Below are 19,812 nucleotides of genomic sequence, written 5' to 3'. Positions count from 1 at the left end.
TGAAAAAAGGGGTAATGGGTTAAAACTTAAACAGGGGAAGTTTAGATTGGATATAAGGAAGAAATTCTTTACTGTGAGGGCAGTAAGGCACTGGAATGGGTTGCCCAGGGAAGTTGTGAATGCTCCATCCCTGGTGGTGCTCAAGGCCAGGTTGGACAAAGCCTTGGGTGGCATGGTTTAGTGGGTGGTGTCCCTGCCCATGGCAGGGGGGTTGGAACTAGATGATCTTAAGGTCCCTTCCAACCCTAACTATTGTATGATTCTATGACTCTGTTCCATTAGCTTTGTAAGAGTTATTCAATGCTCCATCCCCTGATGAAATAGTAAGTCACAACCTAAGTGCCACAGGTAAGCAGGTTAAAGGGTGCAATGAAGGAGCAAGTTGCAAAGAGATTGATAAATGATGTTTAACACATACACTGGCATCATCTGGGTTTAGTTTCTTTAGTTTGTCTGTCATGTTTTTTATTGCTTCAACATAGAATTGTACATCTATATTTGGAAGAAGTCTTTCAAGGAAGGGAAGACAGAAGCCTGACAGTCAGTACAGAGGGGAAAGCTAGTGTGAGAATAACCAGTACAAGGAAGGCATAATTGGTTTCACTGCATTTATGTAGTCATGTCAGTGGAATATGTAAGTGTGCATCCTTGCAGAACTGAGGCTAAGCTACAAAAGAGAACTGTTATTTACCTACACCTCAGTATGATGCTTCTGCCATCAACTATGCTGAATCCCTGTCTTCCTAATTGCCTTCATACGTTGGAAAGGATGAAGTTAATACTTCTCCCTTCGAAAATACCAAATGGAAAGGAATATCTCAATTGGTCTTTTATCATAGAGAGAAGAGCTCACGTCTGTGTGCATGTGCTTTATTCAGCATAGGTGCTGGCCTCTCTCCTCCCCTCCTCAACACAAAGAGGTTGAGTCTTTTTTTGCCCTCTACTTTGTTGTCATCATTTTTACCTCTTCACATTCTGTTTGGCATTTTTTCCTTTCCCACAACCTCTTGCATGCATTTTCCATTCTTAATACAATACATTTTTGTCTGTGGAGCGAAATGCATTGGTTTATATGCCTGGACAGATACCCCCAGAGCTGTACTTCAACACCCGGTTCAGATCATACTTCTACCACATCAGTGGACAAGGATGTTTTACATGCTGCAAAGACCAGGAAGGACTCTGGTCACCCTTAACCTCTTGTAAAGCATAAACCATGGATTCTCATCTGGTAATTTGTGTACTAATCTTAAATTTTGCTTGAACTACAGAGTCTTTAGGAAGGTCTGTGAATTTCAAGCCTCCAGCTTGCTTCAGAAATTGATCAACCGGTTAACAGCATTTCCATTAAAAGCGGATTATTTCTCAGATAAATGTGCCCAATTTCAAATTACAACTGTTGGATGTAATTAGGTCTTTTTAATCTCTTTTGGTAATCTTTCTTTTTTCTCCACTGGAAGTATTTGTAAGTCTTTATCTCATTTTGGATATCTATGCCTGTTATGATAGGTTTATTGAGATTTCAAACAGTATTTGCTTTTCTACAAAATAACCCACAAACCAATCTAATTGACCATTTAAGATGACACCTGAACAGATGAGGACACAATAGAAGCAAAACAAGTCAAATACAACCAAAAGTGAATGTAAGCAGTGTTGAGGTATGCAGCTTATCAAACCACCCTTCCTCTTTCATAATGACTTTTTGCTTCTTACTTAAGGTCAAAACCAATGTAACAGAGTGCTTCCATTCAGCCATAAACCTGTGGCAGCTCAATGAAAATGGAAAAGCTGTAGTGATGGTATTTTTAGTTCTGCGTCTTTTGTATATCAAGTGGAATTTCTGGTTTTATGCCTGTGTTCTGCTTTTTTGAATTATCTCATGTGATAAGCATGCTCAGAAAAGCACAGCTACATCATAAAAGCAAGTTTTCTCCACCAGAGTTCCAACCTCTAGCTAAGATGCTGTACCAAGCATTGTCATAAACCAGTAGGGAAAGCAGTAGTTTCATGGGGAAGCTGAAATCTGGACCATTTTCTTTCTATGATGAGAAAATGAACATGAGCCAGCAGTGTGCACTTGCAGCCCAGAAAGCCAACTGTATCCTGGGATGCATCAAAAGGAGCATGACCAGCAGGTCGAAGGAGGTGATCCTGCCCCTCTACCCTCCTCTCCTGAGACCTCACTTGGAGTATTGTGTGCAGTTCTGGTGTCCTCAACATAAAAAGGACATGGAACTGTTGGAACAAGTCCAGAGAAGGGCCACGAGGATGATCAGGGGACTGGAGCACCTCCTGTATGAAGATAGGCTGAGGAAGTTGGGGCTGTTCAGGCTAGATAAGAGAAGGCTGTGTGGAGACCTCATAGCAGCCTTCCAGTATCTGAAGGGGGCCTGTAAGGATGCTGGGGAGGGACTCTTCATTAGGGACTGTAGTGACAGGACAAGGGGTAACGGGCTCAAACTTAAACAGGGGAAGTTTAAATTGGATACAAGGAAGAAGTTCTTTACTGTAAGGACAGTGAGGCACTGGAATGGGTTGCCCAGGGAGGTTGTGAATGCTCCATCCCTGGCGGTGTTCAAGACCAGGCTGAACGAGGCCTTGGGTGATATGGTTTAGTGTGAGGTGTCCCTGCCCATGGCAGGGGGGTTGGAACTAGATGATCTTTAGGTCTTTTCCAACCCTAACTATTCTATGATTCTATCTATCAAGTTGGACAAACAACCCCCAACATTAAGATTCTGTTTTCATTGTGTTAATAGCTACTTTTATCTTTGGTAGTAACTTAAAAAAATGGGGAAGGGACTATTTTGGATGATCAAAGCGAAAGATAATTTGAGAAAACTGTCTTTCTAAATCGCAGTCCCTGTGAGGGACATCGACAATATCAGAAAAACATTGGCTGTGGAAGAACACTTGCGTTCATGTATACACACCACAACTTGAAGGTTACAATAAATTTAATAATTACTCTTCTTAAATATTATTCTTAATTATTCTTCTTCTCATATAAGATTGAGGAACTGAATCATAAAGGCCTGTTTTGCTACAGGCCTACACCTCATGTTTGATTAATCTCAACAGAAGCAGAATTAGGTTATCTCACATCCATGTTCATGGTGTATCCTACACATCACCTTCATTTTGTCCCTGAGAGCAAGCTGAGGTCTTTTTTTGTCAGTGTGAAAAGGACAAGTCAATGGATGCCTATGAGTACAGTGAAGGTTGAAGTGGCTGGAAAGTACTTTTAAGAGGAAGGCATGTGATATAGAGCTTACTGAAGGTACCAAAAAACCTGTATTACAGAAGTTATTTCCTGCAGCTACTGAATTTGTACGCCTTGCAGAAAAGGCTTCTTTGTGAAAACCAGTCTGTATTAATGAGCTATTTTTATCTGACAGAATGTGGTCATTCAAGCTTCCTGGCATTCCGAATATTTTTACATGATAAGTTTTCATTAGCCTGTGAGCAGTTATATGTTTGCATTTGGAAAAATGGGGTATCTATTTTCAAAACCTAACATCTGTATCATTTTCACAACTGCCTCAACAATTGCTTTCCATGAAGTAACACTGTATGGATGTTGGCACATGCAACAGGGAAGCTAACTCATTGAAAAGCTCAAACATGTAAATGAAACTCATTTAACAACCCAAGGAGATGAGACAGTTTTAATTTCAGAACATGTGGAAGAAATATTATGAATGTAAAAGATAACATTTTCAAAGAGGATATTTTATTTAAAACTTTCCTTCTTTGGGAGCAAACTAGGTCAGTTTTACCAAAGTGAAAAAAACTTATTTGAATCTTGGATGCATAATTAAGCTATCCCTAGGCAGTAGGAAAAAAAATAGCACAAGCCTGAAATACTGTTAAAAATAAATTAAGTTTAATCACCATAAGGGTATAACATTTTAATTTAGGGTGGAACACTTTATGAAGGCTCCCGTTAAATTACCAAAATATTACTTGCTCTGGCATTTTTTTCATTTTTTTGTGTGGAAAAGGGTGGTGTACACTCTGCTCTGACAGTATCTGTGCTGCTGTCTGAAAGCTGAACCAAGATTTGACTTCCTGACATACAAGGCTGTGCCTGTCCAAGAAACAACCCAACAGGGGTTACAGGCTGGGGCCAGAATCTCTTTCCTCCCTTCTGCACAAGCAGAAGAACAGAGCAGATGCACTGGGAAATGCATGCTGTCACATCTCTGCATGTATTGGATGAGTCAGTTGAAACAGCCCTGGTGTTGCTGTTAGGACACACAAAACTTCAGTGTGCCCCCTCTTCTTCCCTCCAATGTCTGGAAACATCACTCTTGCACTGTAAAGTCAGTAAGAACTTGTTTGGCACCCTTTTAAGAATAATGAAAAACAGACTTATAGTTGCAAATAAAAACTACCTATATCAGGAGCAAAAAAAACATGATTAGGTCATTTAGTTTATTTAATGTCCCTTACACTGTTCTATACTCTGCTCTAAGTCAACGGCAAATGTGACCTGGTGTCTTTGAAGATAACATTACATATGTCTCAGAAAGTGTATTCTTTGCAATTACTATACCTTAGCAAAATACTGTCCCCTAAAAATCTCTTGGACAAAATATCACTCAGTACAAAGGTGCAGAATTTAATTGTGAGTATTTCAAAGTTCCTCAGGATATTTACTAAAGAAGCAATATCTGGGATCAAAAGAAATAGAAGCATGTGTGATTAGTTAATTCCCATAAAACCACTTGGAATTCATAGCTTATTATTTAAAACTCTCTTAGACCTCACTGCCAGTTACTTTTGAGTTCAAAAATATACCAAGCACTAATAAACACTAATTTCTTCCACTTTTCAGTGAGTTTGTATAAGATGTTGGGGCTGCCCTACGCAACAGCCACATTCCAAACTTCTTAGCAAATTTGGCTAAACCTTGCCAAAATCAGCACCTGGATGAAGCATGAGATAACCTGAGCCCATCATGCAAGGTCATCTCAAGCGTGCCTATTGAGCTAGGAGGCAGGGAGACAGAAGGAAACTGTTGATGCTTCTTGTTTTAAATACCAACAAAAAAATGTAGCTAAAATGAAGTTTTAAGACAGGTTTACAATTTCTTTTATTTTCTAAAGAACAATTAAAAACATGAGATTAAGCAGCATTTCCCAGGAGTCTCATCAGTGACATCAGTTAAGTGGAAGCAGGGATGCAGGGGAATACTGAGGCTCCATCAAGGTAGAAACAGTGGTGCAGTCGCTTCCAACAACCTGTCAGCATAAATATTCCTGAGTAGTTCACCTTGCTGCTGATTTGTCTCTCGAGGAAGAAGCAGACTTGAGATGAACTGCAGCAGAGGCTCTTTTATTTATTCTTAAGAGCTTTATGTAATCAAATATGATAGTGCAACAATAAACTAAAATTATAATGTGAGTAAAACAAAAGTGATATTAAGATGCACCACCCATGTTCTGCTGGAGTCACCTCCTGTAGCAATCCAACTGCAGCCATTTGCAGAACTAAGAACTTCACCTGAAACACTCACCAGTTTTAGTAAATACGGTACTGCTAGCCAAACAATAATATGAACAAGATGTGTCATCGCTCTGATTCCATACATTGCAGGACTCTTGCAGCACTAAAATAACTTCTCTTTTGTGAAAGCCATGACTACGCAAGCAGAGCACAAATTTGAGTAGATGTACAGCCATCAACCAACTCTGAAAATTGATCTTTAATCAAAACCTGCAGGGGAAAACACTGATTAAAGACCAGTGATACAGTCTGACTCTGGATTCTGGGGTACTATATGTGTGAAATCAATGTATTTAGCTACAGGCAGTGAAAAAAAAGTGACAAGAGCAGCTGTTTTAAATCTCCTGCAGTGAAGTCATGAAAGTCACAGTGATTGCACAGAGACTTAATAATGCCTTCTCTCAGATAATGCTTGGGCAGCTTGCTAAGTTCATATAATTGCCATTAATGAAGGCCATCTGCTGAGTGACAAGGTAATCATTTTAAAAGTTCTCATTCATGCCATCCAAGGCTTGCAAGCAACAGAGTAATGCTTCAGTCATATACAGTAAAGTGGTAAATGAAACTTCATTGTTTTTCAAACTGTGTGTAATTTCTGGTTACATTCACCCTAAAAACCCAGCACATATTTTAACACAGTAGTGTAATTTTATATTAAAAAAATCTATTTTCTTTGTTTCCTGATAGTCAAAAAGCAGGCAGCCCATCTTTAGAATTTTTTTTTCTGCCCTAATCTACACATATTACAAATCCTTCTGTCAACTCATCATTATAGATACAGTACTTGTAACCAAGAGAGGGAAAACAAACTCTGTAAAACATGAAAACATTACTATTTTGCCATACCATTATCTTTGAATGAAGCTAAGTAATGCCCTTTCTGAACAGTGATGGAGGTACTCATTTAGTGAAAATTTTTACCATTATTTCATGTGGCTTTTCATTGCTGGGACAATAGTAATGGAAAAGGGATTGAAAAACACAGCAAAAGATTCTTGCAAATGCTACACAGCCCCAGTATTCAGGTAAACTGGAGTGGTTCAGCCAACATTATAATCCACCCCAATATCTAAAAAATGATAAAATGCTGAAACTTTAAAATTAGCATCCAGGAATGCAAATATTAAGGAAAAGGTACCAAGCAATCCATGCATAAGCATGTGAAAAGCTGAATGAATCTGGTCAATTTGCACAATTCTGTATTTGCTACTGCATGAGCACTATTGCTAAATAATACCTGAATAAGGTATCTGGAATACCAGAACAAGGTATAACGAACTATCAGATTAGCCTAAGGAGAACTTTGCTTCCCAGCCAGTCTAATAAGGCACAATGCTAATATAACCATACTGCTTTTATGACCTGAGTTACAAATCTGAGCTGATGAAGCTTGCTCATTGTCCTGGGTTCAGCAGTAGCAGTCATGTTTCTCCTCCTTGGTAGCTGGTGCAGTGCAGTGTTTTGACTTTCGGCTCGGGAACAGAGCTGATAGAGATGTTTTGGTTTGGCCAAGGACTTTGTGAGCCTCATGCTCTGCCAGGGAGGAGGGGAAGCCAGGAGGAAGCAGAGACAGGACACCTGACCCAAACTGACCAAAGAGCTATTCCATACCACAGCACGTCATGCCCAGGATGTAACTGGGAGTTAGCCAGAAGGGCTGGGAGAGGCTGCAGGGTTGGAGGAGGTATCGGTCGGAGCTTGGTCGGGCTGGGGGGGGCGAGTTATCGGTCGGCTGGTGGTGAGGTGTTGTATTCCCTTGTTATTTCCTTTATCATTATTATCATTGGTGGTAGCAGTAGTGATTTGTGTTATACCTTAGTTACTAAACTGTTCTTATCTCAACCCGTGGGAGTTGCATTCTTTTCGATTCTCCTCTCCGTCCCTCCGGGAGCAGGGGGGGGGGGGGGGGCAAGAAAGGGGGGGAAGTGAGCGAACAAATTACCTGACTGGGTTTAAACCACTACAGTTCTTTTTGGCGCCCAACGTGGGGCACGAAGGGTTGAGATAACGACAGATCTGACTGGATTAATAGTCACTCGTCACAATGCTGATTTATTGGTTCTCTGAGTTGTTCTTGTTGATCTCACAGCTTCAGAATGCTGTAACTTACTTAGAGCCGGTATTTGCTGTGTTAGTGTTTATCAAGTGTGGGGCCTGGGCTAAGGTTCTTGTCTCACTGTGCTTTATGGCAATGGCTTGTAATACGGGTGGGCTCCAGCAGCAGGGCGGGACGGACGTGGCCGTGGACTTGTACCTGGCCGTCCGGCTGCTCTTCACCGTCCTGGCCCTCACCCTACTCTCCATCTTCGTGAGGCTGCGGGGACCTGAGGGGGAGCGGCCCCGGGAGCCGGCGGCTGCTGAAGCGGCCCGGGAGAGCGGCCCCGGGGACCAAGCGGCGGCGGGAGCGGTACCGGAGGCCGCGAGGGGACGGCTGCCGGTGGAGGAGGTCGGGGCGGTCGAGGAGCAGAAGGAAGCGGCTGCTGAGCAGCGGGAGAAGGCGGCGGAGGAGCCGAGCCCCGCGGAGGAGCCCAGCCCCGCGGCCGAGCCGAGCCCCGCGACGGCCGAGAGCATTCCCCGGCAGCCGCCCGCGGAGCCCCAGGAGGATGCAGGAGACCACGCAGCATTTCCCAGCAAGGCAGAGGAGGAAGAGCTGGACTCAGGAAAAGAGAAGCTGGCGGTGGGAGAGCCGGCAAGCACAGCAGCTACACCAGCCCCAGTGACAAGTACAGCAGCATCAACTGAGAGTTCTGAAGGTTTTGAATGGCCTTTGGGTACCCTTGGGACCTGCCTGCTGATTGCGATGGGGATCAGCATGTTGGCACACACACAGACTGTGTTCTACCCACAACCATTTTGTCTGATCTCAAAAGTTAAGCGGAGTCAGGTTTGGGTCTTGTCTGGGGTTAGACAACAATATAGGGAGACCAAGAGATTTTCCCCAAGGCTGGACAGTCATGAGTCGCAGGGTGTGTGGGACAGTATGGGCAAGTATCTAGTCCACTGGGCCCCTCCAGTGCTTTGGAAGCGTCGGAGATGGAAGGCAGCTGTATGGAGTCCCCAGCAACAAGCTGCAGAAACTGCTTAAGGGGACAATGAATTATTTTAAGCCTGGTGGGCCCATGGCACTTCAGGCCATCAGAGCAGAGATGCAACACAGAGATGGACTCATGATCGAGGGGTGGACTTAACAATGGACACTATTGCCCAGGTTATTCACGAGTGTGAACACTGCACACAGTCTCTCCTGCTCTGGAAGACTGTTACAAGAGATGGAGCCTGACATGGACCAGATGGACGCAGCAGCTTTATAGGGACTGGTCCATGCACTAAGATAAGAGTGCACCGAGATAAGAGTGATGGTATATTGAAAATGTGGGATCTGAGCATGACGTGAATGGTATGGAATAAGGGGTGGATAATGTCCTGGGTTCAGCAGTAGCAGTCATGTTTCTCCCCCTTGGTAGCTGGTGCAGTGCAGTGTTTTGACTTTCGGCTCGGGAACAGAGCTGATAGAGATGTTTTGGTTTGGCCAAGGACTTTGTGAGCCTCATGCTCTGCCAGGGAGGAGGGGAAGCCAGGAGGAAGCAGAGACAGGACACCTGACCCAAACTGACCAAAGAGCTATTCCATACCACAGCACGTCATGCCCAGGATGTAACTGGGAGTTAGCCAGAAGGGCTGGGAGAGGCTGCAGGGTTGGAGGAGGTATCGGTCGGAGCTTGGTCGGGCTGGGGGGGGCGAGTTATCGGTCGGCTGGTGGTGAGGTGTTGTATTCCCTTGTTATTTCCTTTATCATTATTATCATTGGTGGTAGCAGTAGTGATTTGTGTTATACCTTAGTTACTAAACTGTTCTTATCTCGACCCGTGGGAGTTGCATTCTTTTCGATTCTCCTCTCCGTCCCTCCGGGAGCAGGGGGGGGGGGGCCAAGAAAGGGGGGGAAGTGAGCGAACGAATTACCTGACTGGGTTTAAACCACTACACTCATTTTACTCTTATGAGATGTCCTACTGCCCTTTTGTTTACTAACTGCCTTATCAGTAAACCCAACATACCACTTTTGCTTCATCCTGACCAACACCTCCATTTGCATGGGTAAATTTGACAGTAGGGCACTTTAGATGTCAGGTTTCCCACCGAGTCTTAATCACAGTTCTGCACTGTGAATTATAGCAGTAAGTCTTCTCAATACATATATTTTTTTTTTCCAAAGTTGCTGTCCTGGGTTCAGCAGTAGCAGTCATTTTTCTCCTTCTTGGTAGCTGGTGCAGTGCTGTGTTTTGACTTTCAGCTCCGGAACAGAGCTGATAACAATGATGTTTTGGTCTGGCCAAGGACTTTGTGAGCCTCATGCTCTGCCAGGGAGGAGGGGAAGCCAGGAGGAAGCAGAGACAGGACACCTGACCCAAGCTAGCCAAAGAGGTATTCCATACCACAGCATATCATGCCCAGGATGTAACTGGGAGTTACCCGGAAGGGCTGGGGGACTGCGGGGTTGGAGGAGGTATCGGTCAGAGCTTGGTCGGGCTGGGGGGCCGAGTTATCGGTTGGCTGGTGGTGAGGTGTTGTATTCTCTTCCCTTGTTATTTCCTTTATCATTATTATTATTGGTGGTAGCAGTAGTGATTTGTGTTATACCTTAGTTACTAAACTGTTCTTATCTCAACCCAGGGGAGTTGCATTCTTTTGATTCTCCTCTCTGTCCCTCCAGGAGTAGGGGGAGGGCAAGAAGGGGGAGAAGTGAGTGAACAAGCTGTCTGACTGGGTTTAAACCACGACAGTTGCATCTTATCTTATACTTTAAAAACTTCAAAAGCAGGGCTCACCATGTGGAGATGGAAGACTAAATGGAATTGTGTTTCTCCTTCTGTAACAAATATTCATCTCCCAGTGAAAAGAAAGAATAATTCAGAGCAAGATTTGAACTCTGAGGCTGCCCATAGTGCCAACCAAGAGAATTTGGCCTGTTGAATCTCTGTTTTTACAGAGAATGGGACTCATCAGGCAAAAAAACAATGGGACTATGCTCTCAGAGCCTAGGTCTGGGAGGTGGAGGAACAGCATTATACTGCAAACTGAACAAACAAATCTTGAGATTCTCGAAACATCACGAAACAAGGACTTTAAATGAAGCCTACATTAAAATACTAAATGAGAAATGTTAATAATGGAATTAATAAGAAGTTTTGCATGAGTCCAGCTAATACCCAGGTTGTTATATTTAGTACAGGCCTTTAAAAGCACACCACTGTACCGGGATATCTGAAGTAAATAGATAAGGACTCCAGCCAGCCTCATACTGTCCCACACTGCATCACAGTAAAGTAATGAGCACAGTATCACCAGACTCAGCTTTCACCACCCAGCAGCCTTCTGGTTCCCTAATATTTGCACAGACATACATCAGGGTTAATAATGAAAAGCACAGATAGGCAGCTTGAGGAAATGACCAGATAATAACACATTACATATGAGCAGCACTGGGATTCCAGGTGTTAAGATTGCTATGGCATGAAAATGAAAATTACTGATTAAAGGAAATAATTACCCTACATAGCATATAATGAAACTATGTTGTGAATATTATATAACATAATCAAATATATCTCTAATGTAAACGGGGTCATCCAGACCTCATCAGAAATGGGTCAGTGTTCTGCCACTGCCTGTAAGTCACACTGCCTGTAAGCCACTGCCTGTAAGTTAAATGTCCAGGATGCCCTGTCCACAAGATAATTTTATAGTATGTTTAAAAGTTTTAAACTACTGAAGTAGAAATGGAATATATTTTCAATGACAACATGCTGTTTCACAAACTGATTTCATACAGAACACATGACAGCAGAAAATTTTATGTTGACTGCTCCTCCTTTTACGAAAATGTTGTCACTGACCTAGTCCTGGTAAAGTGCTCTTCTGTGATGACATAGTATTTTGCTGGAAGTCATAAGATAACATAATGAAATAATGGCTATTTTTGTGTGTCTGATCATCGTACCACATTATAAGGAATTCCTGATCTGATTACTTTTGGTTTTGATAAATATCTTGCCGTAAGTATTTACCAGTCAGATTTTCTTTTAAATAATATTCGCAAACTAAAACATGAGATTTAATTTTGAAATGCAAAATGGAGTAGTGAAAGAAGGCTGGGAGGAAAGCATGATACACCTGAATTTTACATATTTAACATACAAAAATAGAAACTTAAGAATCCACCTGAAAGAAAACTTCTGTTCATCAGGAGATAAATGGGTTTATCAAGCTGTACCATTACTCTCCTGGTGTTTCAAGTACCAATTACCAGATGTTAACAGTAAATGAAATTTCTATAATCTGATAAGGCATGCCACATTTTCTTGTTGATGATTCACTGTGTTTTGCTCAGCTGTTTATTCTGTCTTTTGCACCTACAGCTCTTTAAGGTTTTTTTGCCAGAGCAGAAGTTCACCTTATCTTACAGTTCTCATAACATCCTTTTCATTGACATATAGCAACTAAAGTAACTTTATCATTCCAGGTTTCCTAGTTTTATGTTGCATGTGAATACCTCTTTTCAGTCATGCAATTATGCATTCACTTTTACAGCCTTACCCTTCATCTCTCCCGGTAAAACCCCTGAGAATCAGAAGACTATAACATAGCAACAGCTTTCAATACAACAAAACACAGAGACAGGCAAAGGACTTAATGCTATAATGGACAGGATTCAGGCATCTTTAGCTAAGCGACAAGGCTATAGAAAGCTAATTAATTTTTATGTAGCCAGGGAGCTTACAACAAGTAATTTTAAAACACAAATCTTCTTCTCAAAACTCAATTTTAATGTGACAAGACTTTGGTTAATTTGTTTTCTGGTCTAGGATCTTCAGGTGAAAAGGAAGTACTGAGGACATTACATACTTCAATTATTTCCCTTATTTTCAGAGCTAATACATATTCTTGCCTAGTGCCAGACAGAATATTTCAGTTGGTGGTACTTATATTTAGCTAACTGAGAACATTAATCACCATTTCCTGACAGCATCCTAAAAAAATGCCAAAGTACTTCTATTTAAATTTCATACACTCAGTCACTTTAAAAAGATTTTATTTCTATAGGATTTCAGTGTGGGGATTTGAACTGGTGGGTGATTTACTAAATAAATTCCCCCAAATACAGTTCATTACAACAGCAATTTAATAGATTCCTACACATTAGACTGAAATATATGTAATCTAATAATGTATGTCATACTTTGAAAGGCTAATTGATCATAAAAGCAATCTCCTATTTACGTAGTTAAAGAATACCTGTTTGTAGAAAGGACAAGTCACATTCAATCGATACTGTGTGGATTGTATTTTATCTTTGATCCTTTCCATTAAAATTAGTTTCTCTGGGACATATTTTAATAAACTCACTGGATAGTTCATTGTCCATAATTTCTTAAACTGGAAAAAAAAAAGGCTATTTTCCAAAGCTCCTCCATTACAGATTTTATAGGACTACAGGAGTCAGCCTTAACCTCTTTTGCTAAATTTTTGAGGAAAGTAAGTGAGGCTCAGATCTTGCAGGATACAATGACCACACCACAGTGAAGATCTGAATCTCTGCATACAGATAATAGGCAGCCTCTTCCAGAATTTGCATACTAATACAAAGCGTGCCACTGCTCCTCATCCCAGTTTGATTACTCCTATCTACTGCTCACACCCGGTCTGCTTCACTGCACTCTAGCAAGGCACTTGCGTTCCAAACAACACCCACTTTTCTCATGACTTCCAACTGACTGTTGTGCCTTCTTTTGCAAGGTCAACAACTTTTCTCCTCCAGTCTATGTAGGTGCTAACAGAGGGAATTAAAAGCTAGTCGCCGCACTCTCACGTCTTGCACTTGCAAGAGAAGATAAACAATGGCATTTGCAGGGAGATTTCTGTCCAGCCTCAGCTATCGCAAGCTGAAAGATGCTCAGAAAAAAACTTGTGCTGTTCAATAAAGTAGCTACCAGTGTTTCATAAACTCCATTGTACATCAGGGAAGTGCAAGAAGGGCATCCCTGATTAACGGCATGACCCAATTCAGATATCCTCCAAGCCCTTGCTGCAGTGTTTGGACATGTCTAAGAATGTAATGTGACCAAAATATCCCATGCTTTTCTTATTATTTTTTTTAAAGAAATGGAAGAAATTGTTTTCTGCAATTTTCTAACAACTCTTCATCCAGTGGAAAAAAAGAGTTACAGTCTAATTATTTGTCAAGTGCTTAATGTGAGTAACGGAAAAGAGGAGAAACATGTTGGACAACCCTAAGTACTAGCAATGTATATATGTCAATTCTCCCACTCTTCCTAAATGAACATTTTTGTAATTGAGCTTTCATATTTGAAGATTTCTTCTACTAAAAGACTAACATATATAGTCACCAATGGCACTAACAATTTTTTTGGGTGTAGAAATTTTATTCTCCTACAGTGATATACTAGACAGGTTATATTATATACACACAATGTATTGAATATTTTAAAATAAATAAATATTTTTGTTTATGAAGTTGGTAGAACTGATCTAACCTCTCATTCATCATCACATTACACATTCTTGTGTACCAACTAGCTCCAGGCTTCTGGAAGTGACTATTATTTGGCTGTAAGAATCTAACAGTAATTAGTCTGTCATGTGTAGGTTGTCTTTACACAACACTCTATAAGGACCTCTTGTACCACTGACATGATTTTGACAAAATCTATTTTCAGTTCACTGAACTGAGAGCGCATTTGTCTAAGCCATTTTCCTATTTCTTAGGCTCTGCATCTGTTTCAACAAGCTTTGTGTTTGCTACTGCTAAGACTATATTCCAGAGATGAAGATTTCACTGATGACACTGCAAAGATTAATAGCTGCTTTTAACAATTTGAGTACTGGGCTCTGCTATCTGAGATAAAACCCAAAGGCAACACAACCCCACAACTTTTCAATATTCAGTGGTCAATTAAGGAAGCATTTAGTTGGTTAAATGAATGGACTAGTCAGAGTATCAGCTTTTCAGGGTACACAGTGTCATTATTTACTGTCATGGAACACTATTCCCTTTAAAAATCTTTGAAAACTGCCATTTAATGAAGTGGAAGCCCCTCTCTGTTTCTCACATTGAAGACTATAGTCCATAAACCAGAGTCTGTTGCATTTTGCTTATTAAACTAATGTCTGTTCATCTCTTTCTCCCTTCCAGCCATGCAGCACTCATTCAATCAATGCACTGCTGTTGCCTAGTTATCAGAAGTCCAGTTCTGTTGCCATTGAGGGAACATTAGATTCCCCATTGATTCCATGAAGGCAGATTAGTTTCAGGCAGCAGACAGATAAACTGAAACAGAAGTCCTTACAGATTTTCTGCTGCAAAGATGTTGCTTTCTTTAAGGCATTTAGAGGTGCTTCTGTCTTCAGGCTAACAGCACTCAGTACAGTAGGTAAGAAGACTGACACACTATTGCATTAACTCATGGTTTCTGTCTAGGAAACTTGAAACAGAAATGTTTGAAATTTAAGTGCTTTAAAGATACTGCTTGTATGCATGTAGGAAGTGGGGTGCTTCTTCTCTAGCTTAACTAGAAGAAAAAAAAATCACAATTTATATACTGTTGGGCAGAGCTTAGGAAGGCCCTGACCACAGCTGGCAGCATAACAATCACAGTTCTCTGCAGTCTGACAAGGACTTCTGACACGTGGAGCAAAGCCCATAGGGACCTGACCACTGACTTCAACGGCAAGATCCCTGTCGGCTTCAGTTAACTTCAGAGCTTGCACTGCCTCTCACAGCATTCTGATTTTAGCAGCACATCCCTATCGCACACCCGAACTCATAGAACAGGCATTTAAGCCTGCACTGACCCAACTTGGCATGTCCCCATATCCCAGCACAGTGCTGTACAGGTTAGCACAGACCCTGAAACAGTATGAGCAGAATACTGATGTACTAATTAATCACCCTTCCCCCTTAGCAAGACTAATTGCCTCAACCTTGATGCCTTGTTGACACAACTGTTCTGTGTCTGCTCTTCAGTAACTTCAGCATTCTGCATGGTAGCAGGCAACTACAGACACATCTTACATCCATCATCTTTTACATAAGGTACTCCTGCTTCTCAGCACTGAAAGGCAAATACACTTTTCAGAAGAAGGATGTTATTCTGGGAAATAACTAAAAGTCTCAATTTCATACCTCTCTGATAGCTGTACAAAACTCACTCTGCAGCACCTTCTTTAGAGACTGTAGCTTGTGTACTGGTACTTCTCCAGATTCTTGCAGTTTCTCCAGTAACTCAATTGCTCTTGCAACATCTGAGTGGGGAAAAAAGGGAGTAAAAATCAGTATAAACAGTGACTAATAAGTGACTAAAAGGGGCACACTGATGGTCATTTTAAATTTAAAATCCACTTTACCAACACATACTGTATTAACCTTATGCTATATCACCTGCAACTAGGCAACGACACTGCTGTTCAGAGATCCAAATCCCAAAGTATGGACAAACCATGCACGCACACATACAACACACACACAGTGGTTCAGTCTTAATTGCAAACATTCATTGGAACAAAGGCACCAGTTCAAAGAAGCCAATCCATATTAGCAGACTTAAATGATTTCTCACTTTCTGCATTAGAGAAAGTAGCACAGGAACTGTATGGTGCTTACTTTCATAAAGTCTGAAAGAATGAAGTCAAGTCCTTATCTAAGCACTCACATGATGACAGCATCTAAGAAAAATACTTGATCTTTTCTTATAAATTGTCTAGGTTTGCAAAGACCTGATCTGCCACACAAAACCCATACAATGTCTTGATTGTGTGGTCATTCTCATATCTCCTAGTATCTTTTTCATAGCCACCAGAGCTATGAAAAAGTGTAACTATTGGCCAGTTACACCACGCTACTAAATTTGGTCTGTATCCTAGTGATGAAATGAATGCGTAGTACTAAATGATAAAACAATACTGGAGGCATTTTAATATTGTGCTTTAACTGCACAAAGAAGAAATAAACACCCTCCCCTCAAGCACGTAACTCCAAAATGACTACAATGGCTAGAAGCAACCTTATATAATTCTCCTTTCTGATGACAAAGATTGTACTGTTTGTGACTGGGAGGTTATGCTAATTGAAACAGCTCTTGCAGTTCTTGGCTTGTAGCTGAGCTATACTGACCAGATGTCTTATACAACAAAGCCATGAGAAGTTTTCTGGAAATAGAAAAGAGATGACAGTAGATGAGCTGTAATAGGAATAAAAATATAATCACACATTTGCATTTATAAGAAAATAGTTCCTATCCAGCTGCATCAGTGTTAGGAAAACAGAAGACACCTCAGAAAATCTAAAATTTAATTAAAAGGGGCAGGCGACTGGTCAGCACAGTAGGCTGTGCCACAGTAATTAACACACAAATAATTATCATGCCTTTTTATAGGCATCTGCCAAAAGACAGCTCTAAGTATGAGAGAAGCACAGAAGAAAGTAGGCAGTGTTTCTTTCAGAAAGGTATTTCCACTTACTGGAGTGCAGTCTGCACCACAGAGCAGTTTTGGAACTCATGAACTTTCAGATGAAACTAACCCTAACCCTGTGTTCAAAGACTGCATGTGTGGTTTTGATTCATGCAGTGCTTCAACTGCTATTTGCTTTCCTTCTCCACTCCACACTATCTGCTGGTAGAGATATATCCATATCATTCACAAGGGATCAGAGAGACAGAGGGCTGGGTGTGATGGGAAAGAGAAGGTCTGTATTAGTGAAGCAGTTTTGTGAGCTGCATGTACAGAGACAACAACTGAAGCTTTATTTGCAAATAATAAACAGAAGAAATTATGTAGAGGTGTACCAAGAAAGATCCCTCCACAGCACTTACTGAAGTAAGGAGATCTGAGAAATAAGGCGGCCATGGATATCAAGGAAAAGTAAGATTCTGGAAAGAATACGACTGATGCCAAATAATAAATTAAGTAAGAAGAAGTAAGTACACTCTTTAGAAAGAACCATTTCAACAGAGTGCAAAAAGAACCTCGTGCATTAAATAAAATATCATAGAATTGTTTAGGTTGGAAACCTATTATGGAAACCTAGTATGAAGCAACAAACATGATTTTTAATGTTCTCTGTAATAATAATGTCATGATTTTCTAGCAAGACTACCAAATCACTTTCCTCGGATTTTTTTGTCCAAAGCCTGTGCTGTCTCCCAAGACTTGCAGTTAGCTAAACAATAAATTCACACTCCCCAGTTATTAGTACAAGTTGGCGCAAACTGGTACGTCATATAGCACAAAGCATCAGGATTATTTATTCTGAAGAAGCTTCAACAGCCTACCTTAATAGATCGGATAAGGCCTCTGAAATTTATGTCATGCACACAGCTATTCAAATATTCTAAATAAGACTGGCATCTTTTCCTGACAGTTCACAGAAGTTCTGACTGTCTTTCCCTCTGTCCAGCTATACCTGTAGAAGTATACCTGTAGAAGGCATAGCTTCTGTGCTACAGGTGACCTTCTGCAACTGCAACTACTTTGCAGTTGCTCAGAAATTTCATCACCACACATGAAGATTCTGTGCATCACCCACATTTGCGCTGGTTGTAAACTAATATTCAATGAAAATATTGTACTGCTTGAGAAATCTTCTGATTCAGAAAGCAACATAATTAGCTGTAGCTACATTAATCAATCTAACAGAATTAAGGAAAGGTCTAAACATTTCCCTAGGGCATGGACCGGACTCTAAATCTTGATTAATCACTTCTAAAGTGATGAGTGTTGCAGTACACATTACAAATTCATATTCTGGTTGAAAAGTCTGGCATGGGTGCTTAGTAAATAGTGTCATGAGCAAAAATGGGCACTAAATTGTTGTTTGCCAATACTAGATTACTTGGTGACTAAGAAGCGGCTGGGGGTAAAGCAAAAGCACAATATCCCAAGAGCATTCCCATTTTCCATACTTTCAAATTCACTCACAATGCTAAAATACATGAATGCTGTTGCCCAAATTCTTGTTGTATTATTGACCTACCATATCTGTTAACAGTAAGCAGTCTTCTTTCTCTTGTCACAATTAAGCCTTTAGCTTGCTCAATCTGGCAATGACTTGTGGGATATTGCTCATAGAAGAGAGAATACGGGAAAATAAAGCACTTCATGGGATAAAATTACAGAATGAAAATGAGGCATGTGTTCAGGGCCAAAGCTGTTTATTACCAGCTGATGCTTTTTCAGGAGCAAAATGTAACAGTTGGTACAAAACAGAAGATTTTGAGCAGACTAAAAATGTATAAACATGAGTGTATAAAATATGACCTCATGAAACAGGGTGTATTTACTTCCATTAGTAACTCTCTTAAGGGGAGACTTGTACAAACAATTGCCTTAGTAACCTTAGGACAGGTTAAAAAATTAAAATTAACAGTGCACGAGTACTCACTTGAGGTAAGTTCAAGTTAAAACTAAAGTAAATGCTTGCTCAAAGAAGTGATGTTACTGGTAATGAGGAAGGCTACAAAGTTGCAGTGGAAAAAAAACATACAGCAGGGAATCCATCCCTGTTGAAGTAAATGAGAATATTGTCATATGTTTGAGAAGAACTCTGTTGGGATCATTTTCTTGTCCCCCAATTCTCTTTCGATTCCAAACATAACTAGCTTTGCCTGCAAACATTATTGCCAAGGAATTGTTCTTAAATACCATTTTCTTACATACTTATGGAAAGAGCAAGCTGATGAAAACAGCATGTGTGTCTATTTATATAGACACATGTTTAAAAAAATCTTGGGATTATGTTACAAAAATTAAGTTCTATGTAAATAAAATACACTTGCTTTTAATTTCTGATTTGTTCTTCCTTTAAGCAAAGATATTTTTAGACACAACTCCTGAAAAAGACTGTTTTGCCTACTCTCAAGCATTTTCCAAAATACAAACTCCATTATACTAACATTAAACTCATGCTAATGTCATCGAAATCTATCTTCATCTTTCACATTCATATCCCACAGAAATTGGTGGGAAATCTGAGTAATGACGTGGGTAGAATCATTTCTGTATATTCTATGATGCATATACTTTAAAAGGGACATGCACTTATTTACCTCCTTATTCTATCCAATTCTAACCGCATATTCTTGTTACATTTTTGTTTTTCTGATTTCCTTATGCACATTTTCTTTCTCATTCTGTTTAACATTCACTTTCTTTCGTCTTCTCATCACTGTGTTTGCCTATGGCCTTTCAGGAAATACTACTGTTTCAGCATGGTGGGTCCTGTTG

General features: G+C 40.6%; 1 protein-coding gene across 2 annotated transcripts in view; it reads right to left on the bottom strand.

Moving 5' to 3' along the window:
• The window catches only part of LIN7A (lin-7 homolog A, crumbs cell polarity complex component), a 51,914-nt gene that overhangs the window by 17,274 nt on the left and 14,828 nt on the right, over nt 1-19,812 (bottom strand). For both annotated transcript variants that reach the window (XM_061454677.1, XM_061454676.1), the window contains exon 2: nt 15,716-15,834. In XM_061454677.1, coding sequence (XP_061310661.1) covers nt 15,716-15,834 — 119 coding nt within the window. The remainder of the gene's footprint in view (nt 1-15,715; nt 15,835-19,812) is intronic.

The sequence above is a fragment of the Pezoporus flaviventris genome, unplaced genomic scaffold, assembly GCF_033815535.1.
Source record: "Pezoporus flaviventris isolate CSIRO_AGI_PZ_B2104156 unplaced genomic scaffold, CSIRO_AGI_Pfla_v1 ptg000016l, whole genome shotgun sequence".
Classification (NCBI taxonomy): Eukaryota; Metazoa; Chordata; class Aves; order Psittaciformes; family Psittacidae; genus Pezoporus; species Pezoporus flaviventris.
The sequence above is the reverse complement of the archived record's forward strand: the minus strand, read 5'-3'. Positions and strand labels throughout refer to the sequence as shown.